This window comes from Paramormyrops kingsleyae, chromosome 3 (assembly GCF_048594095.1).
Source record: "Paramormyrops kingsleyae isolate MSU_618 chromosome 3, PKINGS_0.4, whole genome shotgun sequence".
Lineage (NCBI taxonomy): Eukaryota > Metazoa > Chordata > Actinopteri > Osteoglossiformes > Mormyridae > Paramormyrops > Paramormyrops kingsleyae.
Window position 1 is genome coordinate 16,881,646 of NC_132799.1, and position 22,840 is coordinate 16,904,485.

Below are 22,840 nucleotides of genomic sequence, written 5' to 3' on the forward strand. Positions count from 1 at the left end.
TAAAACAATGGCAACGGGCTCGACACTTCGCCAATTCGCTTTTTCTAAATACAGTTTGGTATTTTGAAGTTCTTGTTTATGCCTACTTAAATGCATCATTAGTACTGATCTAGGAAGCAAAAAATCTTCTGCTAGAAACAGAAATAAACATTCCCTAAAATGGCATAACGTTAAATATCTCGCTTCATTCTGCGAATTTCTGCTGTAACGGGAAGTGGAAAGGTAGTTGGGGATCAGAAAATGTTTATGGCAAACGGCAGGCTTTCAGCTCAATGCACGCCATTGCCTTTCATATCCGGGAGAAAAACGCTGCAATGCTGGTGCCGCGTTCGGCTGTTTACAAAGAATTGATGATGAACTCCGAAGGTACAACATGTTAGCAGGAAATTACTGTCCATAACAAACGGAGAACGAACAAGACGACACGACACCAAGCCTGCACCCTGTTTAGCATGGAGGTTTGATATATCCCACACCATTTCCAGCCCCTGGCGCCAGTCTGCGGGAAACCGAAACAAATTATTCAGGATAAACAATTAGTACGGTCAAAAACGTAAAAGCAGCACAACACTGTTTCCCCTTGGGCTAATTGTTATAAATATTTAAACATTAAAATAAATTAGCTGTGAGTGACACTTTTGTTTGGAATACAAAGTCACGGGTGTCGTGTTTAAATTTTAAATCTTTGATCGCGTAATTAGACTGGTTAGTACGTGTTCAAGATTTGGATCATTAGTACAGATTTCAACATGGGTAAAAGACATTTACATTTAAAAATGTAAATGTTTGTCCCAAGCTTAGTGTTGTTCGCCTCGGTTTTGGGAACTGTTTCAAATTCTGGCAGTGAGTAAATGGCCTTATATTCTCAAGATATCTTAATTATTATAAAGCTGTAACCTGTTAAAATTGAATGTGTTTTTTTTTTAACTCCGACAACTTATATACTAACTTCCTCCATGCATCAAATGAGCGCAGGAAAGCAAAGTAATGGAATCTCGTATTTCGCCGCAAAGTCTGCCCTGGCCCCGATCCCCATGCCAGGCTGGCTGTCACACGCAGACGGTAGATCCCCGGAGGAAACGCCTGGCTGCGTCGTCACCATCAGATTTCGGCTACGGAAGAGAAGGTCTGCGGGACTTCTCTCTCCCTCCGCTGCGGACTGTCGCCTGCGCAGACGGCGCAGCCCACGCAGACAGCGCAGCCTCCTAAGCCTGCAGAGCGCGGTCCTTCCCGTTAGATGCGCTCATCGGAGAGAGAGGGGGAGAGAGAGAGAGAGAGAGCGAAGGAGGGAGAAAAAAAGAAGAGGAGAGGGATCCGTAAGACTCTCCGAGTTCTGCCATTTTGTCTGGATTCCTACTGATTCAAGATTGAGAAAACGAAGGAAAATTTGCGTCGACAATGAGCTGATGTTGGCTGAGATCCAGGCTTAAACAACAAACTGAATATATATTTATTTTTGGTGGAAAAAAAACTAGTTGCTTGTTTACAAACTCGCTCTAGTTAAACTTCACAGCCATCGCTCTTCAGGGGTAAGTTTGGATGTACTGTTTGTTTTTGGTAAGCTGTAACCACGTTATGCAAATATTAGCCTAAATATTGTACTTTCCACGCTAAATATTTTATTAAATTTAGAGATACGTTTGTTTCTTTTGAATATGTTCACCACGTTTGTTCGCATACATTTTATCAATTAGACTTGAAAAGTTGTCTGTGTCGTTTACTTTAAACCTATACAGAATGAAACTAAGATTGAAACACTGGATTTGTGACCTTCAATTCCTCCACGGAATCTGCCAAGGGATTATTACCCCGTATTCAGTTTGCCCAGTTTTCAGCATGGTTTCAGTTTGGTAAAGGGGGAAGAAATTTTGTCTCGGTAAGCCCCCCCCTCCTCCCCAGCAACACTATCCTGCTGCATCGCCCCGATGCTGAGGGGAGACCCGGTCATTACCGGCGCATCAAGTCGGTGACAATCATCCTACGTTTGAAAGACTCGGAACCGCAGTGTCTCCCCGGCCGGCCGACGGGCTGCCCCACGGTCTTCGCGCAGTCTGCCGTTTAAATACGCATGAATTTTTGATGAATTTTCCTGAAATGTTTTTCCTTGGGATTACATCATTTACACAAGACCATAAACACCGATCGTTGAATGCGTGTAGGAATGGGTTTTTATTGCTTCTTGCGAAAGTTATTTGCATAACACAAGTGCCACTATGTGTGTTTTCCGTTGTGTTTGTAAAGTCTGGGTGGAGTTATTTTATACAGAATAACTGAGGGCTGTCGCTCTGTGGAAATTCAGTAGGGGATTGATTAATCAAAATTTGGAGCCCATTGTCATCGTTTCGCAGTTAGACTGGTTAAAAGTAGTTTTAAAAATGATTCCCCCCCCTCCTATTAGAGAAAACTGATATTTGGATATGCCGTACGACATATTTAATTTAAACAATGTTTTAATTGCACCTGAGATTGCTCAAACCCTGGCATTAACTGAAAATATAATTATTTTTGATTCTTGACATTGGTCTTTCAGAGTGGACTGACAAACACTTGGTATGCATCAAATTGGCAAATGATCTTGATGTTAACTTCATGAATTTGTAATTAACGTAGTACCACACGACTAAGTTCAGCAATCCTCAATAATTAAATATACTCATCAATATAACAGTATAATGAATAATTTTATGTCGATCCGGAGTTCAAATGCTGAGATTTCTGCAGTGGAAATATGTCAGCGAGCCGAAATCCCGACAAGCGACCACAATGCAAACAGCCGGGCGCCCGAACGGCCAGTTAAAATCGCTAATGCGTGTTGCGCTCCCCTCGCCCCCCTTTGTGGTGTCGGTTTGCGTCGTGTGGGGGCACAGTGCCAGGGGCAGCTTGGCGACCCAATTTCTGCATTGGCGTAGTCCGGTAGATTTCGGATATCTCCTAATCATTGACTACTGGAAGTCCTAGTCATGTCATTATTAGTGAAGCAGACTGCACTGCGATTAACGAGCAGGTCGTGGTTTGGAAATGCCAAGAGCCTGAGGTGGTTGTTTGTTTATTTAATCATCGAATAAAGCACTCATCCCGAATCACTTTAATAGGTATATAAGGAAAAAAACTGGTGAATGGTCGTGCAGAGTCTACATGGGATATACCTGCTTTTTTGGGCTGCAGCAGGTAACCTAACCATGGTATAGCGGCTTGCTGACTCAGTTCTGAACTGGTTCTCTCATCAGGACAAGGGATGAATAGTTACTGTCCTGACTGTGACTGTAAGGTAAAGGATGAGTATATTGAATATATTCATTATGAAAATTCAATATACTGAATTTATTGTTTTGGCTTTTAATAAAGCCCGATGCACATTTTTATGCTGCAAGAATAACAGATGTTAAATGTTGACCTTAAGTACACAACTTTCTGCATATGGAATGTGGGAATTTTTAAGTATATGAAGAACTGTGATGGTTTATATGATTAGTTTTGGGATCTCGCTGCAAAAATAACAATGTTTGAGTAGCTAAGAGCACAGTCATTTTTAAAGGCTCAGTGGGAGATTTTATTCCTCTGGCATGTTCTGGAATGTTCTTTTTCCTTCCTGCAACGCTCAGCAGCAGCACTTAGGAATAATCAGTGGGTCAGAACTGGAGCCATACCAGTCCAGTTTGAGTGACACTGTGTCTCTAGTCTAATAGTCTAATAGTTCTGTTTTTGCTGGTTTCACTAATATGAAAAGCTGTTTATGTCATGGAAATCTCTTCTATTGCGATAGTAGTAAGTTTCAATACCATAATATACACTGACCCAAAAAAATTGTATTTATGTAAATATATTTGTTGTGTACTTGCTGCTGAAAGGCAAGCCACAGACATTATTTACTAACAACAGAAGGATTGGATTCATTATGACACGTTAAAACTAATTTTAAGAGAATTGATTTGGCTGAGAGGGTTTTGAGTTCCACGAAGGAGCGACTGAGGCAGTCCGTTAAAGGGCACGCTGGATGTTTCATGGCTGCTGTTCATGTTTCATTCATTTTGTCTGTGTGTTTATTTGGATCCAGATTGTGATTCTCTGTGTGGAAAGGAAGCCTAGTATTTCTTGCATGCATTTGGGATCCACTGAAGGAATGCTCAGTATGTCATGCCTCTGGTTAGGTCCCCCATGGTCTAGGCAGTTTGCTGCCCCCCCCCAGATCTAGATCTGCGAGGGGCAGAGGGGATCAGGATGTGGCTCCGGGACATGGATGTCTGCCTGAGGTGGATTGGTGTTTAAGTTTTTGTTTTGCTTTTTTAAACTTAAAAAAATTCACAAAGCTCGAGTTGCTACTCCATATCGGGAAGGTGACACTTCCATTTCCCGCTGAAAGTTATACCTCACAATCACGGTGTCTGTGAATTCGAATTTTTTCTTCCTCAGTGGAAACAACGGCGAGTCGTTGGAGGAAAAACAAGACTCATCTATCTGCTAAGATTATCGTCGCAGATTTGTGGTTTCCAGCCCCGAGGCCACCAGTCTCTCTCCTCCAAGGTCCTGATTATTTATACCGGAGCGACGAGCCCCCTAGTGGCAGACACTGGGAATCTTATCTGGCCGTGGCTTTAAGTCGGGATCGGTCTTTCCAAGCTGTGCGGCTGGTGGGACCGGAGCGGTGTTTGGGGGGGACAAATCAGGGCAGAGAAGAAGTGATGATTACAGCCTGGGAGCCAAGCAGACAGGCCTGGCTGACCCCTGGCTCAGACTCTGTATTTAACTCAGCGTCGCTGCTCTGGGTTGCTTACAGCTCATCGCTCTGCTGGCAGGACCGTACGCCCCTGGAGAGACTGGCTTTTTCACAACATGGAAGGCAACCGTGTCTCTTTTTTATTCTAATTGGTTACAGAGTTGCTTTCTTTTTTCACTGACTTCACTGCCAGAGTTTTCCAGATGACTGATCATCCTCCATTTGTAACTGTTAATTACACTTAAACATGGGATTCCTGGCATACCTGGCCCTCTGAAACTGACCTGTGTTTCTGTTATTCTATCTATGGGCAGAACGCTCTCGACCGAAAAGGCGTACTATTTAGACATGTCTGTGTTTTGCCATACCCCTGTTATAAATAGATTCAGAGCGGTCTAAGTTAAATTATAGTGAATATCTGTGCCAAGGATAAACGGTACCATTTGCTACACTGACATACAGGCTTTTAACAGGATGAGCCTCGTGATTTTAAAAATGACAGGCATTACTCGGCAGCAATCAGCTGATTTAGCTGCTATTTATACCTCACGCTCATTCCCTCCAGATGTTCCCCCCCTCCTTCACTGCTAGTGGTTAATATATGGAATGTGGCTCTGAAACACTGCAGAGAATGAGTCACCCCCCCCCCCCCCCCCCACACACACACTTTAATTTTATGAGGGCTCCCACAAAGTGAGGTTTTGTGTTCTTCCAGATGTTTCCACTGCAAGTACTCAGGGGGGAGAGAGACTGCTACAAATACATGCAAAAATGTGATGGAACTCCTAATGCACTGCACCGTGCCTTTAAATAATTTAAGCTCCCCAGTCACCTGTCCAGATGTAATTTTATTGGGAGGAAATCTCAGGAGTGTCTGGGAAATGCTGACAGTGTTCTTCATGCAGGCGATGAACCTGGTGGTGACCTGCCCTGTCACCTGGACGTGACCCTGCACTTCCTGAAGCCAGCAGAGTCAGCACAGGGTGCCGTAGTGCCAGGATTCTTGTGCTTCCTGGTTCTCTGGTATCACTCACCATAGCTCTCGGTTCTGAAGTTCTTGTGTTGCTTCTATGGCCTGGCACTTCCCCTAGGGTAGGTCTGGGCAATTAATTGAATTTTAATTTCAATTACAATTTTGGCTTGATTTTGTTTTGCATTGATGCTCCCATTTTTTCTTATTATATATCCAGATCATCCCTTTCAGGCCCATTTAAATTGTTTCTCAGTTGAATTATATTTAGAATTCATGGCTCCATGGTGCACTGTTGCCTCATACCTCTGGGTCCAGGGTTTGCGTCTCTGCGGTGGCTCCATGTGAGTGGAGTTCTCCATGTGAGTGGAGTTTGCATGTTCTCCCCGTGTCACTATGAGCTTCCCCCCCACAGTCCAAGAACATGCTGAGGTGAATTGGAGTTACCAAATTGTCCGTAGGTGTGTGAGTGTGAGCGAATGGTGTGAGAATGTGAGCGAATGGTGTGAGAGTGTGCCCTGCGAATTCCCTGCTTTGCGCCTGTAGCCTCTGGGATAGGCTCTGGACCCTCCGCAACTCTGAATAGGACAAGTGGTTTCAGAAATGAGATGGGTGGAAAGAATGTATCCATCCATTTTCCAATACCACTTATCCTATTCAGGGTCACGTGGGGTCTGGAGCCCATCCTGGAAGTTACAGGCACAAAGCAGGGATTAACCTAGGATGGGGAAGTAACTTATACACAGGGCACACTCACACACACACATACTCACACACCATTCACTCACACACACACTCACACACCATACACTCACACACACACACTCACACACACACACACACACTCACACACCATTCACTCACACACCATACACTCACTCACACACCATACACTCACACACACACACACTCACACACCATTCACTCACACACACACACACACTCACACACCATACACTCACACACACACACACTCACACACCATTCACTCACACACACACACACACTCACACACCATTCACTCACACACACACACACACTCACACACCATTCACTCTCACACACACACACTCACACACCATTCACTCACACACACACACACACTCACACACCATTCACTCACACACACACTCACACACCATTCACTCACACACCATACACTCTCACACACACACACTCACACACCATTCACTCACTCACTCACACACACACACATCATTCACTCACACACACACTCACACACCATTCACTCACTCACACACACACACACCATTCACTCACACACACACACACACACACCATTCACTCACACACACACACACACACCATTCACTCACACACCATTCACTCACTCACACACCACACACTCACACACCATTCACTCACACACCATACACTCTCTCACACACACACACACTCACACACCATACACTCACACACACACACACACACACACACCATTCACTCACACACCATACACTCTCTCACACACACACACACACACTCACACACCATTCACTCACTCACACACACACACACACTATTCACTCACACACACACACATCATTCAGTCACACACACACTCACACACCATTCACTCACTCACACACACACACACACACCATTCACTCACACACACTCACACACCATTCACTCACTCACTCACACACACACACACCATTCACTCACTCACACACACATACTCACACACCATTCACTCACTCACACACACACACACACACATACTCACACACCATTCACTCACACACACACACACACACACACCATTCACTCACACACACACACACACACACCATTCACTCACACACACACACACACCATTCACTCACACACATACTCACACACCATTCACTCACTCACACACCACACACTCACACACCATTCACTCACACACCATACACTCTCTCACACACTCACACACCATACACTCACACACACACACACACACACACACCATTCACTCACTCACACACACACACACACACACACCATTCACTCACACACACACACACACTCACACACCATTCACTCACTCACACACACACACACACACCATTCACTCACACACACACACACACACACCATTCACTCACACACACACACACACACCATTCACTCACACACATACTCACACACCATTCACTCACTCACACACCACACACTCACACACCATTCACTCACACACCATACACTCTCTCACACACACACACACTCACACACCATACACTCACACACACACACACACACACACCATTCACTCACACACCATACACTCTCACACACACACTCACACACCATTCACTCACTCACACACACACACACACTATTCACTCACACACACACACATCATTCAGTCACACACACACTCACACACCATTCACTCACTCACACACACACACACACACCATTCACTCACACACACTCACACACCATTCACTCACTCACTCACACACACACACACCATTCACTCACTCACACACACATACTCACACACCATTCACTCACTCACACACACACACACACACATACTCACACACCATTCACTCACACACACACACACACACACATACTCACACACCATTCACTCACACACACACACACATACTCACACACCATTCACTCACACACACATACTCACACACCATTCACTCACACACACGCACACACACACACACACACACACCATTCACTCACACACCATTCACTCACTCACACACACACTCACACACACATACACAACATTCACTCACTCACACACACACACACACATACTCACACACCATTCACTCACTCACACACACACACTCACACACCATTCACTCACACACACATACTCACACACCATTCACTCACACACACACACACACCATTCACTCACACACACACACACACACACACACACACACCATTCACTCACACACACATACTCACACACCATTCACTCACACACACACACACACTCACACACCATTCACTCACACACCATTCACTCACTCACACACCACTCACACACCATTCACTCACACACCATTCACTTACACATGCACTCCAATTTGATACATGTTAAATAATCGTCAATTCAATTAAAAAAAAAACAAAAATTGTGATTATGATTTTTGCCATAATCAAGCAGCCCTACCCTGGGGGAACGTGGGAAGCAGACAGATCGACGTCTCTATATTTACAAGGGATCAAGAACCAAACCTGGGTCTGAATTTGTTCCCCTCTCCGCATCGTCTTCTCTGCCCCAACCCAAGTCACCCCTTGCTGTCATCTTTCGGTCCAGGGTTATGCTTGCATCCCTAATCCTCTCCAAACTATTACGGTAGCTGATGGGATCCCTGGGGCAGGTTGTGCTGCCGTTCGCTTTACCTCAGTGATTTTAGGATGGTACCCAAGGTCAGCGGGTGTGACTGTTAGGGAGAGTGGAAAACTGAGCAGGCTGTGTGAAGCTGGTCTGGGTGAAGCTGCCTATTCCAGCACATAATGTGATTAGACAGCACAGAGATGCTGCTATTGATCTGATCTCACACATTGTCTGCATTCCAGCAATGAAATGAAAATCCACTGGAAAGTGTTAATTATCACTGTGTACAGTGACTGATATTTAAACTGCTGCACTCAGGTTTTCTTCCCCTCTGTGTGTTTGACAAGACAGTCCTTTATGAAATTTAACACAGTTGGCTAATTTAACAGTTCCATAAACACTGTTATCTTAGAGGCTGTTGTTGGCCTGCATCACTAAACCTGTGTATGTGTGCTCAATGTCAACAGGCCAAAGTCCTTGTCTATATTACTTATTTTCACAAAATGATTTAATTTAGCATTTTAAACAGTGTGTTTTTGTAAATAAGGGAAAATGTAAGCGTTGGTATTGTGGAATTTGCAGTTCCAGTACTTACCACTAGATGGCGATAGGAAATCATGAATCAGGAAAAAGGGACCCTAAAGCACTGTGTGTAATGTGCTGAGTATCAAGTATCATTGAGGTCAGTCCTATAGAATTTTCCGTTCAGTTGTAGATGTTGCATTTTCAAATGTAATACTATTAACCTGATATTTACCCATTGTTTCTGTAAGTTATCTTTCCTAGGCTATGAATAAATCCATAATTCCAATAAAAATGTACAAATTCACTGAGATCTCTTTTTTTTTTTCGCATACCAACAGCAGTGCTGTCCTGTGTGGCGCATGCAGCCGGGCCCCTGTCCTGTGTGTTTGGTGCTGGCATCCCACAACCATGTGTTCCACCAACCATCCAAACTGGGTGACCTTTGAGGATGAGGAGGCTGCACGCTCTCCTTCCCAGAAGCCCCTTCAGTCTCCGACTGCCAGCTTGGGGTCAGTTCCCAGGCCCAATGGGCTCAGACTGATTCTGCCTTCTCTGAGCGGCTCCTCCTGGGGTTCTTCCAGTCCACTGGACTCACCACAAATGCACTTTAGCTACGACGGCGGCTCCTGCGTGCCCAGCAACACCCCCTTGTGCACGCCCGTAAGGGAGATGCCCACCAGCTTTTCCTTCTTCCAATGTGCCCCCCCCGGAGATCAGAGTGCTGCCCAAAGCTTCTCCAATGCGTCCACAGCCACTCTGCCCTCGCCAGTCCCAGAGCAGCACACGCCTCAGTCCACAGGGAACTCGTCCGAGGGGTGGAACCCATTTCCGGCATCCCGGGATGACCGGGACCACTTCAGCCCATTCTGGAGTGAGGGGAATGCCGAGTCTGGGGGCTCCTCCTCAGACTCAGACTCGGGGTCCAGCCTGCCTCGCTTCTTTATCAGGACCAAGGATGGTTACGGGCCGCCGCCGGACCAGATACAGAACTCCTACTCCTACATCTGCCAAAAGCTCGAGCGGTTACGTGCCGAGGGTGAGGATGGTAAGGAAGGAGGCAGAGAGGGAGATGAGGGAGAACGTATGGAAAGACTAAGAGCCGAGGAGGTAGAGGGAAATCCCAGCTTTGTACCGCAGGGACTGTGCCGCAGCCAGCAGAGACATGGCTGGCCCATGATGCTCCGCATCCCTGAGCGGAAAAACCGCATGTCCTCCCGGCAGTGGGGGCCCATCTACCTCCGGCTGCTGCCAGGGGGGGTGTTGCAGATGTACTATGAGAAAGGTCTGGAGAAGCCCTTCAAGGAGCTCCAGCTGCATTCCCACTGCCAGCTATCCCTCCCCAAGCTGGAGGGCTACCACGAGCCACGTAAGATCTACACGGTGAAGCTGGAACACGTGTGCTACACTGAGCGCCGGCGCTACCACCCCAGGCCGGAAGTGACGCATGAGGCAGAGGCAGAGCAGCTGCTGAAGTTCGGCACCACCGAGCACAGGGACATGGAGGACCTGGTGGCGTCTGTGGAGGAGGAGCTGATGAAGTTGCCCGCGGTTGCCCAGACGCGTCGGCACTACGAGGAGCAGGAGATGTCGCTGAGGATCGTCGACCACCTCTGGGTGAGGCTGGACAAGGACGGGAATCTGCTGGAGCGGACGGCCATCAGCCACATCTACTGCCTCGCCTTCCTGAATGGGGCTGGAGAATGTTTCATGGCGCTAAATGACCAACAACTGCTTCACAGGAACCCTGAGTACGGCTCGGAGGGTGAGGAGGAAGGCTCATGGATGGAGATCACAGACTGCTACTTCCATGCCTGTGTCAACAAAGCTGAGTTCCAGAAGTCCCGGCTGGTGAAGTTCTCACCACCGGATGCCTGCAGCGTGGAGGTGATGCGATATAAGACTGTGTCTATTGGTTCTGGAGAGCCGCCCTTCTCTGTCAAGGCCGTGGTCACTGTGCAAGGCGCCTACGTGGAGCTCCAGGCCTTCCTCACCATGACGCCCTCCTTCATCTCCTCATCCGGGAGCAACCTTGATTTGTCGCTGCCTTGCGAGAATGTTCTTCTCCGGGTCCCGGTGCCGGAAGATTGGGTGAAGGTGTCGCGCACGGTTGCCCTACTGAGGCAGAAGTACCTGAAGGCCCGAATGAACCGCAACGCTTGCCTGGGATCCATCAATGCCACAGACACCCAGCCTGTCATGCAGGTGTCCGTGGGCACCGTCAAGTACGAGAACGTGTACCGTGCCATCGTGTGGAGGATCGACAGGCTACCCGCAAAGAACACCGGTAAGTGCATCTCAGTAACCACAGCAAATACCTGTCCACTTTCTACCTGCATGTGAGATGCTCCTCAACTGCCACACCCAGAATCGACGAATATTATAGCCCAGACTGGAAGGCTGGCACATAGTTCCAGGACAAAACCTTCCTTTTAAAACTCTCCCTTCTCCACTTTAACCACATTAAACTACTTTGCTAATGATTTTATTCACAGCTAATTTCAATCTCAACTTTTTTGTACCTGAATGTATTAATCAAGTAATTACCTCTCTTAAGGTTCTTACAGGCTACGTCTCTTAAAGATACTACCAAGGTCCTCCTGGGATTTGGACCAGGAAGACTTAGGTTATGAACTTTTATACTGAATCAGTACTTTCCCTGCTGCTTATTCACTTGTTCAGTTACAAAGTCCTAGAATTAATATCACATGCGGAAGAGACTGAACTTTACATACATCTTGTCAGTATGCCCGTCGTAAGTGTCATCACTGTGTCAACAGTGTTCTTTTGCCCCCTCCCCCCCCTCGCCGAGCAGAAAGTCAACTGTAGGGTTTGTTGTTGTAACTGAATTTGGATTGTTTAGGATGTAACTGTATGTTCTACACACCCCAGCAATGGACCAGCCACACTCCTTCTCCTGCAAGCTCGAGCTGGGTTCGGATCAGGAGATCCCAAATGACTGGTATCCGTTCGTCACCGTGGAGTTCGAGCTGGCTGACACCGTGGTGTCCCACACAAGGGTGAAGTCGCTTGGCACGGAGAGTGACATTCAGCCCCAGAAGCACATAGGGACAAAGGCGTATTACCACTGTCAGGTAAAAGCGGGGTTTCATGCATGACATCTACATGCAGCTATACATTCAAAAACCATAACTGGGCAAATAAAATAGGAGAGCAATAGAACTGAAAGATCAGCTACACCCACTCTTGTTCTAAATTACATTGTTATGCTGCACACCTAGATCGAGTGACATAGCACAGTTTTTCCAGCTATACCTTGTCATCTGTAAACGAGTACACAACCGAACGCTCGGGCTCAGAAGGACCCTCTGACAGCTACGCAACTGTGAGTTTCTAAATTCTCTTGTCTGCCTTTCAGGTGGAGATTGAAAAGAAGTGGATAGAGACAGAATCTCAGAGGCAATCTGACTGCACAACACAGTGATCTTCCTCAACGTCCCGAAAAATAAAAGAACACTTTCCCCTCCTTAAGAAATGCACCCTGGACACCTTGCTGAATATTCTTTTCACCAAACAAAGACGAAAAAAGAAGAATTTGTCAGAAGAGAATGTATTTGGAAGAGCCCGTATGAATTTCTGAACTTGTGTACTTTCAGTATATTGTGTGCTATTTAATTCGTGTCACATTTACATTCCAATATATCCATTTTTGTTGTTTTTATAACAGTTTAGCTAAACTACAGTGACAGAATATTTCTCTTGAGTTGTGTGATCTAGTAAAACTGGGAATCAAGAGCACATGACATTCAAATAACCATACTGCACTTTCTCCTGCTTGCTGGCGGCAAAAACAGAGGTGCTGCCCTTTTGTAGGGCAGAGAAAATGTCCCCTTTTTAGCAAAATGATAGATATACTAACATCAGCATTTTGTTTCTTCCCAGGAATACTGCACACAACCAGGCTTCCTCCAAAACTGCAATAAATTGCACTCATATTGTATTGGTACTAGTTAAGCTTAATGTCCAGATTGCAAATTTAGAGTATGTAGTGTAGTGGCCAGAGCACTGGATTCGGGCTATGTGGATTTAAGTCTTTGGTGAGAATACTGCTGTTTCTTGAGTTCGTTTCAAAACTCAAGTGAAAAAAAGATATACATAAATGATTTAGGAATGTATAAAGAGAGTATCTATGAGCGGCATCAGTAGATAGTGAAGCAGAAAGAAGGACTGGAAATATGTAACAATTTAAAAGCAGTTGTGGGTGCAGTTCCCTCAAGTTAAAAAGTCAATCGTACGTGCTTGATGCCTTAGATTCAGTCATCTAACTGTTGTAGATGAGTGAACCTAATTTGACTTGTAATAGTAACTGCGACGGGGCTCTCGTCCTGATCTTTGTACACAACGCATAGTTACAAAGCTCTTACAAGGGCACGACGAAGGCGCATGTTCTTTAACATCTGCTCTGCATTCACCGAGTCACGGGTGCATTAATAACTTTGGCATGCACGACAAATAACCAGCTCCGCCGTTAATGTGGGATAGAGAGAGCCGTGGTACAACGCAGCGAAAGAGCACGACCTAAGCGGGGTTTTGTTTTGTTCTGTAGCCGCAATACTGCAATAAAACAAAATACCGATTTACTATGAAACGTATCAGAGTTACTGACATACAAAGCCGAGAAGACACAACATGTAGCTGCTTTATATGAATGAAACGATACAATGAATTAATGGATGACAATATTTCACACTAGATCCAAAAATAACACCATCATACGTCGCAATGGCATTTAAATTATTCCGAAACGTCAGGTTAAAGGAACAATACAATAAACTAAGCCTCGTCATTTAGACATATACTCTGATTATCCTGAAAACAGACAAAGCTGCCGCTCGTCATATAAATTAAGCCCATTAAGTCACTTTGTGTCTTAGAGGCATTTTACTCTGAGACGGGGCGAGAGTAGACAACATGTAAAATAACTGATTTCGTGAGAGATGTAAGGTTTAAAAGAAATAGTGACGGGTCGTAGTAATTACAATGCTGTCAAACTCCAACACAGTTGTAAGTACCTACATAAAGCGGCTAAATCTGGTGACATTTGTGACCCGCCTTACTAACAACCCGGTGAAGTATGGTAGCCGATATTTATCACCAACTGTTAGGTTACAAAACACAAATGAGTATTTCTTCGATCAAAAACCTACACAGTTATTATTATCAATCTGTTCGGTTCCCGCTTGCCAATTAGCAAGTTCTCTAGCTAACTCGTGTATTCACCGTAAAGAGTTCCTAGGAAGCTTAGACACAGTCCGTAAAACATTTTAAAAGCTGCCAGTTTATTGAATTATTTTGGTTATTAATTATGTTGAGCTTATGGTCCGATGAATTTCGCTTTTTGCACGGTAATATCAATGTACCAGTGAGTCACAATTTATCAGCTTACATTTGTGATACGCGCATCGGTGCGTACATCTTTATGTAATAAGAGCGCCTAAGTAACGCGCATGGAAACGTGTTGGGACAGCGTGATTGTATAGTGTTATGAACCACAATAAAACACGGCGTTGTTCCCCCCCTCCCCGTATTTTTGCAACGCGCCCTCTTCCAGTCCAAACTATACATGTCAGTCATTGACGATGTGATAGAGAGCGTCAGGGAGCTGTTTCAGGACGAAGGGATCGAGGATCGGGTGCTTGAGGACCTCAGGCAGGTGAGACCCCTCTGTGCCTACCGGGAGGGAGCAAGAACGTGAACTGCTGTGGGATCGGATTGGGTAACACTGGCCTAGTTGAATTCAATTATAGGGTCATTCAATATGTATGCAACGACGGAGTTAGAAATGAAGGGAGGGAGGCCGGATTATGCTCTGTCAATCACCGCCTGAGAACCCACGCAGCAACCAATGAGATGTGGCTTAAGTTGGTGGCTGACTGACAGCATATGATGATGTATTTTTATTTGTGCCACCCGTTCTTATACAGTTTACAGTAGTATAATAAAACTTGTCAGATGTCTGGAAAAAAACAGGTGGAGCTGAGAGACCAGCAGATCGGCTATTCCAGGCTGTGATGTGTTTCTTTTGTGTAGCTCTGGGAGTCTAAGGTCATGCAGTCAAAAGCAGTGGAAGGTTTTATGAAAGGTCCCATCAACCCAAACAACTTTGTGCTACAGCTTCCTGCAAATTATGCTCAGACCCTCCATAAACCCACAGGTCAGCCACGTGTCTAAAGTCATCTCCAGATAATTTACTACATCCCTGTATTAATTGTAGTCTCAACATGTCCTTCATAAGACTTATCTATTACAGGAAATTCCCAGCATAATCTTAGCCTTGGTATTCGGTAGATTTGATTAATTATTATAAATCCCTGCAAAGACACAGTTGATGTTGTCCTGTCTCTCTTCTCTAGCCTCAATCGTCATTCCTGCTGGGCAGACTCTTCAGAATTTCACCACCAAAGCAGTAAGTAATTCTCGGGACGAGTCAGACAGGCTAGGAAAGCGGAAGGTGAAGTGTGGCTTTTGGACTTGTCCGTTGCAGCATGTGGCACATTACCAGCTTGCGCCTCCTTGGAGACTGAGCATATACCTCTGACACTGAAGGGTGTAACTTATTTGAAATTCCAGTTGTTAGCCTTATTGCCAGGGAGCGTCTCGGAACACGCACTTTGCTCCCTGGCCACGCTGTGTCAAAAATGGAGAAGGATGGGATGTAGACGACCTCAGAGCTTTCTACACGGCTTTATTGAAGCTATTTCCCTATGCCGGCTCCTTGATGATTACACTGTAAGCAAATGTACATGCAGTGTAGTTATGCTTAGATATATGAAAAATTCCCAGAACATGTTCCAGAACGTTCCAATTAGTTGTATTAGATGCCTTATTGTTCTCGTGTGTGTGTGTGTGTGTGTTTATTTATATAATATAATATAAAATATGGCAAAGATGCCTGAGATAATGAAAAATGATAAAATCCCTTTGTTATATGTAGTATGGTTATAACACTTATTTGGGTGTGTGTTTATTTTTAGGCCATGTAAATGTCTATTTTTATTTTATTACAAAATGCGTATGTCTGATGCAAAGCGAGGAGGCGGAGAATCATCACTGGCTTAGTGTCTGAAATCGTCTGCCAGGGTCTGTTTTGGTGGGGGACACGCCAGGTCATTGTGACACGTGTTCATTGCCTGAGGCAGAGAGCAATTTTAACATGGATGGGAACAAAGAAAATAATTTTTAGAATGGTGCCAAGGGTTTGGCTTCCCAAAATTGTTAGTTTAATTTTTCAGGGTAATACTTATAACTTTGAAGGGGTGATAAGTCACAAACTGTCGACTATATTCCTTTTGCTCTATAAGACGTAAACACTAGATTTTAATTTTCTTTTTTCACATGCGGCTTGGTCATAATGTTCTCCGTCCTCTTAGTCGTCTTCTCACATTACCTTACAAGCATAAATCCACTCTTTACCAGTAATATGCTTGAGGTAATAACTTGAGGTTCCATGTCATCATGACTTTAGTTACAGGGGTGAGTTTTTTTTTTTTCCTGGTAATATTTGAAATAATCGAATCCTTGTGTATTTTCCCATCTGTTCAGTACAGTGTGACCTAACTGCGCTAGCACAGAATAGGCCAGCAGGAGGCGGTAAACTGTGCTTCTAAAGTACCCATTCTTCTCACTCTGTCAGAACGGCTCTGGTGCACTCGCGACATTTTCTCTCCCTCCTGGAGTGAGCTACCCCGTCCAGATCCCAGCTGGAGTCACTCTGCAGACCTCGTCAGGTAAGGCGACGTGCGGAGAGATGCAGACAGATATCTCGCCCCGAGACGAGTGGCGGGTTGGTGCCTGTCGCTTTCCCATCACGATATTACCTTGAGAGCAGGCAGTGTGCATCAAGCTCATCATTTCACACCCTCTCTCTGGATGCTACTTTGGGGTGAAGGTCTGGCCACTCAATTTGTCTCAAATTGCCAGTAATCGTCAGACCCTTGTGATTATGCTTTTTCTCCCTTCCCCCGGAGCACCACACTTCAGCACCAGTGGATGGTAATTAAAAGACTTCTGAAACAATCAGCAACTAAATAGAATCTGCTCAAAACTGCATTTTAAAACATTTTCTTCCTTCTGTTTTTACACTGTCTCTTGCAATCAGCTTAATCCTACTCTGTGATTATTTTAGACCAGATCATACTAGAATCTTGCCATTATATTCTGTTATTTGCCATGATTGCACTGTGCTCTAAATCCGACAAGCTTTACTTTAAAGATCTACAGCTTGCCCTGGCTAAGCGATCTGGGGAAAAAAAAAACAATTTTAAATCTTCCAATACATCGCATGGTTTCGGAGAGTCTTGTGTAATTGATTATGAGCTCTTTAGAGAACGAAAGACACCACTGATCTCCGAGTGAGATTCAGGCATCTGCATGCAGGAAAGACTGAAAATCAACGTACCGTCAAGATTCCACATGATTTGTTATAGAATTAAACCCCCAGTGGTTTATATTCAGGAAAAAATACTTGGCTTCATGTTTTTGATTAACAGGCCTTGCTGCCTGGGAGGCTCTAGTTTTCCTGTGATTGTGTAATGGATTAGCATTGGTTGATTTGGCTTTTGATAATGATGATGAAAATCTGGCTTCAAACCCCACAGTAGGGGGCGCTGTTGTGCATTGTAAATCACGCACCGATTTAACATTTGGGAGAAATATTTGGAAAAACCTGTTGGAGAAGAGTTTATGTTGCATGAAACCCCCACCAACATGACAGACTGACTGTCTGATGCCAGGCCACCTGTACAAGGTCAACGTTCCGGTGATGGTGACTCAGGCCCCAGCCAGCAACCGTATCCTCCCGCAGCCGATCCAACACGTCATGGAGCCGAGAGAGCAGGTGGCTCCCCAGGGTGCCGTGGCCAGTGTCGCCCCCACCGCTGTCCTGCAGACGATCCCTCCCCCGGCAGCTGACACTTATACCCCTGCTGCCCCCAGCACGACCCTCCTCCACCCGTCCGAGCCACAGCCTGTCCCACACCAACAGCACCTCTTCCTTGGCCAGGGTGGTGCCCTGCAGCCTCCGGGTGCCCTGCAGCCCCAGCTGACTCTGCCTGCTGTGCCCCAGCCCCCACCGTTGCCTACCCCTGCCCCGGTCACTCCAGACAGCCCTGGGGACGATGAGTTCACGCTGGATGGAATCGAGTTCAGCCCCCAGCCTCTCGACATGAGCCAGCCGTCACCCTTCGCTGCCCAGCTGTCCTCGGGGCAGGCATGCGGGGGGCAGCTGGGAGCTGGACGGGAGGAAGTGGGCCAGGATGGGGGGGGCTCCTTGCCTGTAAATGCTGGGGAGGCAAAAGCTCAGCTTGTGGAGCCTGCCAAGGTAACTCCATTCCCCCCCCCCCCCCCCCCAACACACACACACATTCTCCATCAACTACCCTGAATGTGACATTGCTAGCTAAGTTAGGTTGTTAATACCTGTACTGGTACCAGTATGATTTTCTGGTGAGTGATGTACACAGTTTGTCCTAGTTAGAACCGGCTGGTAAGATCGGCTGTTGCCCTGCCTTTTCATCTGAGAAGGACCTCACCTTCCGCCTGTCCTTGTGAAGGTTGTTGAAGCACATTCATAATGTATGCGTTCATAAGTACCGATTCTGAAGTCCCCCTATGTGGCTCCATAAACCTTTTGTACTTGTCTGTCTGAAGCATGTACAGAATATTAACTTTAAGAGGATATTTTTCCATTTTCCCCTATTAGCTGGAGATGGACTTAATGAGGGACTTCAACTACAACGACCTGGAGGCCCTGCAGCAACTGGACGGGGCTTGTGACAGCACCTCGGAGGAGGAGGCTGAGGAGGAGGAGGTGGAGGGGGGGGCAGGGGCCGACGAAGATGAGTTTCTGGGCATGATCAACGCAGAGGCGCTCAAGGCCCTGCAAGAGGCCGAGGGCAGCAGCGAGGACGACGGCTCCAGCAGCGACAGCGACGCCTTGGACGATGCTGTGGAGGAAGTGGAGGAGGTGAGCGCCTTGGGGGGGGGGGGGGGGGCGTGGGCGTGAAAGATCTCCATGACTCCATGACCCCCCCAGATGATCAGTGATTTCCCACAGCCCCACTTCTGTATCCCAGCAGTTAGAAGCAGGTCATATCCTTCATTTTCAGCCTTTGTCCCATGCAAGGCATCCATAAAATGTACGTGACGGTATTTAGGAATGACGTGATGAAAGACACTGTCTGTACTGGCGTGGAACAGCAGGGCGGCGAGCCTGAGACTCGTGATGGCATGTCTGCCGTGATGCTGCTGAAGATGGGACTGCTGTATCGTTTTCAAAGTACCCAAAGTCCTCTCTCCCGCTCTCACATAGACGTTTTGTGTCTGTTGTCCTAACGACGTTAAACCTGTATACCAGCACAAACGCACTACCGTGACTTTATGAAACATTCTAGCAAGCCGTTTGAAGTTTGAAGGCCATCTTGAGTGCCTTTGAAGTGCTTTGATGGTCTCGCGAAGCTGGCCGTTATCAGGCAGGGCCCTCAGAGGATTATGGGAGCCAGACGGGCCTGGTGTAGGTGTGGTCCTCTTCCTTTGAGGGTTAACTGAAAATTTCACTTCGTAAATAGTGAACCGACCACCAATATTCTATCTTTCCTGTGGGTCACTGCCAGTTTATTTACGGAAGATTAACTCCTACTTCTGTCAGAAGGTTGTCCTTACTTGGATAGTGACCTCTCCTTCAGTGTCTCTTGAAAGGAGTTTTTAAAAATTCATTTTAATTCTGTTTAAGACCCAAATTTCTATTCCATGAGGAATGTGTTTTGACTGTTAACATTTTTAATAATCTTTAAAGTTTATTAGTGAGCCTTGATGCTGTGTTGCGTTGAGTTGACTTCCCTGTTTCCTGGGTTTCTTCCTGTACAGTGGGGTTTGTGTCCTCGTTGGGGGAGACATGTTTGTTATTCTCATGATGCTGTCATTCACGCAGGACCCCCTTAACTCGGGCGACGACGTGAGCGAGCAGGATGTCCCGGATCTCTTTGACACTGACAATGTTGTTGTGTGTCAGTATGACAAGGTAGGGGGCGCCGTTTGCGAGTGTGATGTTTTGCATTGTAAGATTCAGATGGTCCTCTGCTGGCACGCCTGGTGCAAATATGCAAGGGTGTGATGAGCAGTGAATTACTTTGGATCTCATGCTCTTGTTAGGGTATGTTTGAAGACTGGCAATCCCTACGGAAGGGTTTCAGAAGCATCACTTTATATCATTTACACCCTTGTGCAAATTAATTGAAGTGAGTTGTCACGTCTATATGCAGACAGAATGACTGCAGTTAAGATGGACATCACAGTCTCATTAATTCATACTTATTGCCTTGGCTCCGGATTTAAAACCAGGCGAATGTGTGTAAATAAACCAGGATGGGGCACTAGGCCATTGCAGGGCGCACACACCATTCATGCCAACCTCAGCATGTTTTGCTCTCTGAAGGGAAACCAGAGAACTTAGGGGAAACCCCTCAATGACACGGGGAGGCATCTGAACCCCAAGGCATTCACTTGAAACGTACATGGATGGCTGAAGTACCTGCCAGTCTGTGGCCTCCTCTGTCCATCCACTCGGTCATACCACCCAACTCTAACCCCACCCGAGCAGGCCTGCCAGTCTGTGGGCTCCTCTGTCCATCCACTCGGTCATACCACCCAGCTCTAACCCCACCCGAGCAGGCCTGCCAGTCTGCGGGCACAATGCCTCCTCTGTCCATCCACTCGGCGTACTCTCTGCCCTGTTGGCTGTGCAAACCAGTAGGTCCCAGGCCACTGCATGCATGTCATGTGTTGCACAAGGGTGTTTTTAGCTGATTTAGTAAGTGGCAAGGAGTGATGATCAGCTTCCATTCTCAGTTACACTTCAAATTACTAAAAGATGTATATTACCCCAGAGATCTGGAAGCTAATTCTTATGTGTGTAGATGGTTTTCTGTATGGTCACCAGAGGAGCAGACATGCATACACCGATGAAATTACCTGGAAGACGCTTGTGAGCATGTGCAGCCCAGGCTCTGTGTGTGAAGGTCTCCATGGAAACCTCATGAAAACCTCACATGGCTCTTTTTCAGATCCATCGCAGCAAGAACAGGTGGAAGTTCTACCTGAAGGATGGGGTGATGTGTTTTGGGGGAAAAGACTACGTTTTCTCCAAAGCGGTAGGAGAGGCTGAGTGGTGAAGACGGAGGGAAAAAGTGACGGCTGAGCTGCATTTGAAGAGAGGAGCAATGCCTCAGATGCCATGTGAAAATATTTAATGGTTAGAGAGTGAAATGTGTAGGAATTATACCATTAAAGGTGGTAAACTAAGAAAAGGACCATCAGCTTTTGTATAATTAGGTTTTGCAGTGAAATTTCTGTTCTCTGTAAAGTTTGAAAATGTAGGTAAATTCTTTGGCATTAGGCTGCCAGATTTCTGTTTGTGATCATTTTGAGCTCTTGCACAAAATGTGTGCGGTGATGGCTGACAGAGTGGCTTAGATCTGAAACTGCACTGTATAGGATTGTTTCAGGATCGGCTGTCAGCATTTTCAAGTGCCTGTTTCAATGGTTTTTGTGCAAAAAATAACATTGACAAACACAGCTTGCTTCCTACTGTTTTGTTCTAAATTAAGCTCTGAAATGTTTGAAAATGGGGATCTTTTTCCTGATGCCTGACAAAGCTTTTGCCTGGTAAATATTGCACCTTTATCATCGCCATTGTATCTTTGGAAATGGCTGTTCACGTATGTACATGTGCTCCTATACTGTGTTTCTGTGTCTCTTGTGACTGTGAGATCCTGCTTGTACAGACAGGATCCATTCCCTTTACCTGTTAATGGTACACTGTGGGAGGCTAATTCTGCTGTTAGCACCTGTGGGGTGGGGATGGGGTTTGAGTCGAATGCCAGAAATCCAATCCAAGTGGAGAGTGCACTCAGCCTGCCAGGATGGGGGGTGTCGCCCAGAGCGCATGTCTGCCCTACATGGAGTGCCAATTGACGCTCCGTGACGACAGTGTGAATCTACACGCCTGACTCTCCAGTTTCAATTCTCACTGTCTTTGAGGGCTGGGGCTCGGTGGCACGGGGCTGGGTCAAGGGCTCCCTGTGTTCTGTGGTAATTGCCAAAAGGCAGCCGCCCGCCGCCCACCCCTCGTCCACCAGGGTGCCCACCACGACGTCCCAATCGGGCCATCACCGAAGGAACACTGAGCCGCAAACTCATTATGTGAAGGGAACACAATTCTGGCTGCCCGCCATCTTGGAACAATCAGGATCATGACATGAACGGAATAGTGGGGGGGAGGAAAAAGAGA

The 22,840-nt window shown here is 46.2% G+C and overlaps 2 protein-coding genes across 6 annotated transcripts; both read left to right on the forward strand.

Moving 5' to 3' along the window:
* The first annotated feature begins 1,154 nt into the window (after positions 1-1,154).
* On the forward strand, positions 1,155-15,079 carry ston1 (stonin 1). 5 transcript variants are annotated; one of them, XM_023821143.2, is made up of 5 exons: positions 1,155-1,529; positions 1,737-1,876; positions 9,876-11,821; positions 12,427-12,629; positions 12,914-15,079. In XM_023821143.2, exons 3-5 carry the CDS (start codon positions 9,946-9,948, stop codon positions 12,977-12,979), a joined length of 2,145 nt encoding a protein of 714 aa, XP_023676911.1. In that variant the 5' UTR covers positions 1,155-1,529; positions 1,737-1,876; positions 9,876-9,945; the 3' UTR covers positions 12,980-15,079. The 5 variants fall into 5 exon arrangements, with proteins under 5 accessions (XP_023676911.1, XP_023676909.1, XP_023676907.1 ...); XM_023821141.2 differs by lacking the exon at positions 1,737-1,876 and adding an exon at positions 5,620-5,806; XM_023821139.2 differs by lacking the exon at positions 1,737-1,876.
* gtf2a1l (general transcription factor IIA, 1-like) lies at positions 14,449-22,240 on the forward strand. The gene is made up of 9 exons (XM_023821144.2): positions 14,449-14,559; positions 15,107-15,208; positions 15,586-15,709; positions 15,909-15,961; positions 17,189-17,282; positions 18,288-18,874; positions 19,256-19,519; positions 20,483-20,572; positions 21,615-22,240. The coding sequence occupies exons 1-9, from the start codon at positions 14,536-14,538 to the stop codon at positions 21,720-21,722; spliced, it is 1,446 nt and encodes a 481-aa protein (XP_023676912.2). The 5' UTR covers positions 14,449-14,535; the 3' UTR covers positions 21,723-22,240.
* The last annotated feature ends 600 nt before the right edge of the window (positions 22,241-22,840 follow it).

Excerpts from the sequence above, each read along its gene's own strand:
- ston1 (XM_023821143.2), top strand. The coding sequence starts at position 9,946 with ATGTGTTCCACCAACCATCCAAACTGGGTGACCTTTGAGGATGAGGAG. Across the intron at positions 11,822-12,426 it reads GCTACCCGCAAAGAACACCG|CAATGGACCAGCCACACTCC; the intron begins GTAAGTGCATCT and ends TACACACCCCAG. Across the intron at positions 12,630-12,913 it reads AGGCGTATTACCACTGTCAG|GTGGAGATTGAAAAGAAGTG; the intron begins GTAAAAGCGGGG and ends TCTGCCTTTCAG.
- gtf2a1l (XM_023821144.2), top strand. The coding sequence starts at position 14,536 with ATGCTGTCAAACTCCAACACAGTT. Across the intron at positions 18,875-19,255 it reads AGCTTGTGGAGCCTGCCAAG|CTGGAGATGGACTTAATGAG; the intron begins GTAACTCCATTC and ends TTCCCCTATTAG. Across the intron at positions 20,573-21,614 it reads TTGTGTGTCAGTATGACAAG|ATCCATCGCAGCAAGAACAG; the intron begins GTAGGGGGCGCC and ends GCTCTTTTTCAG.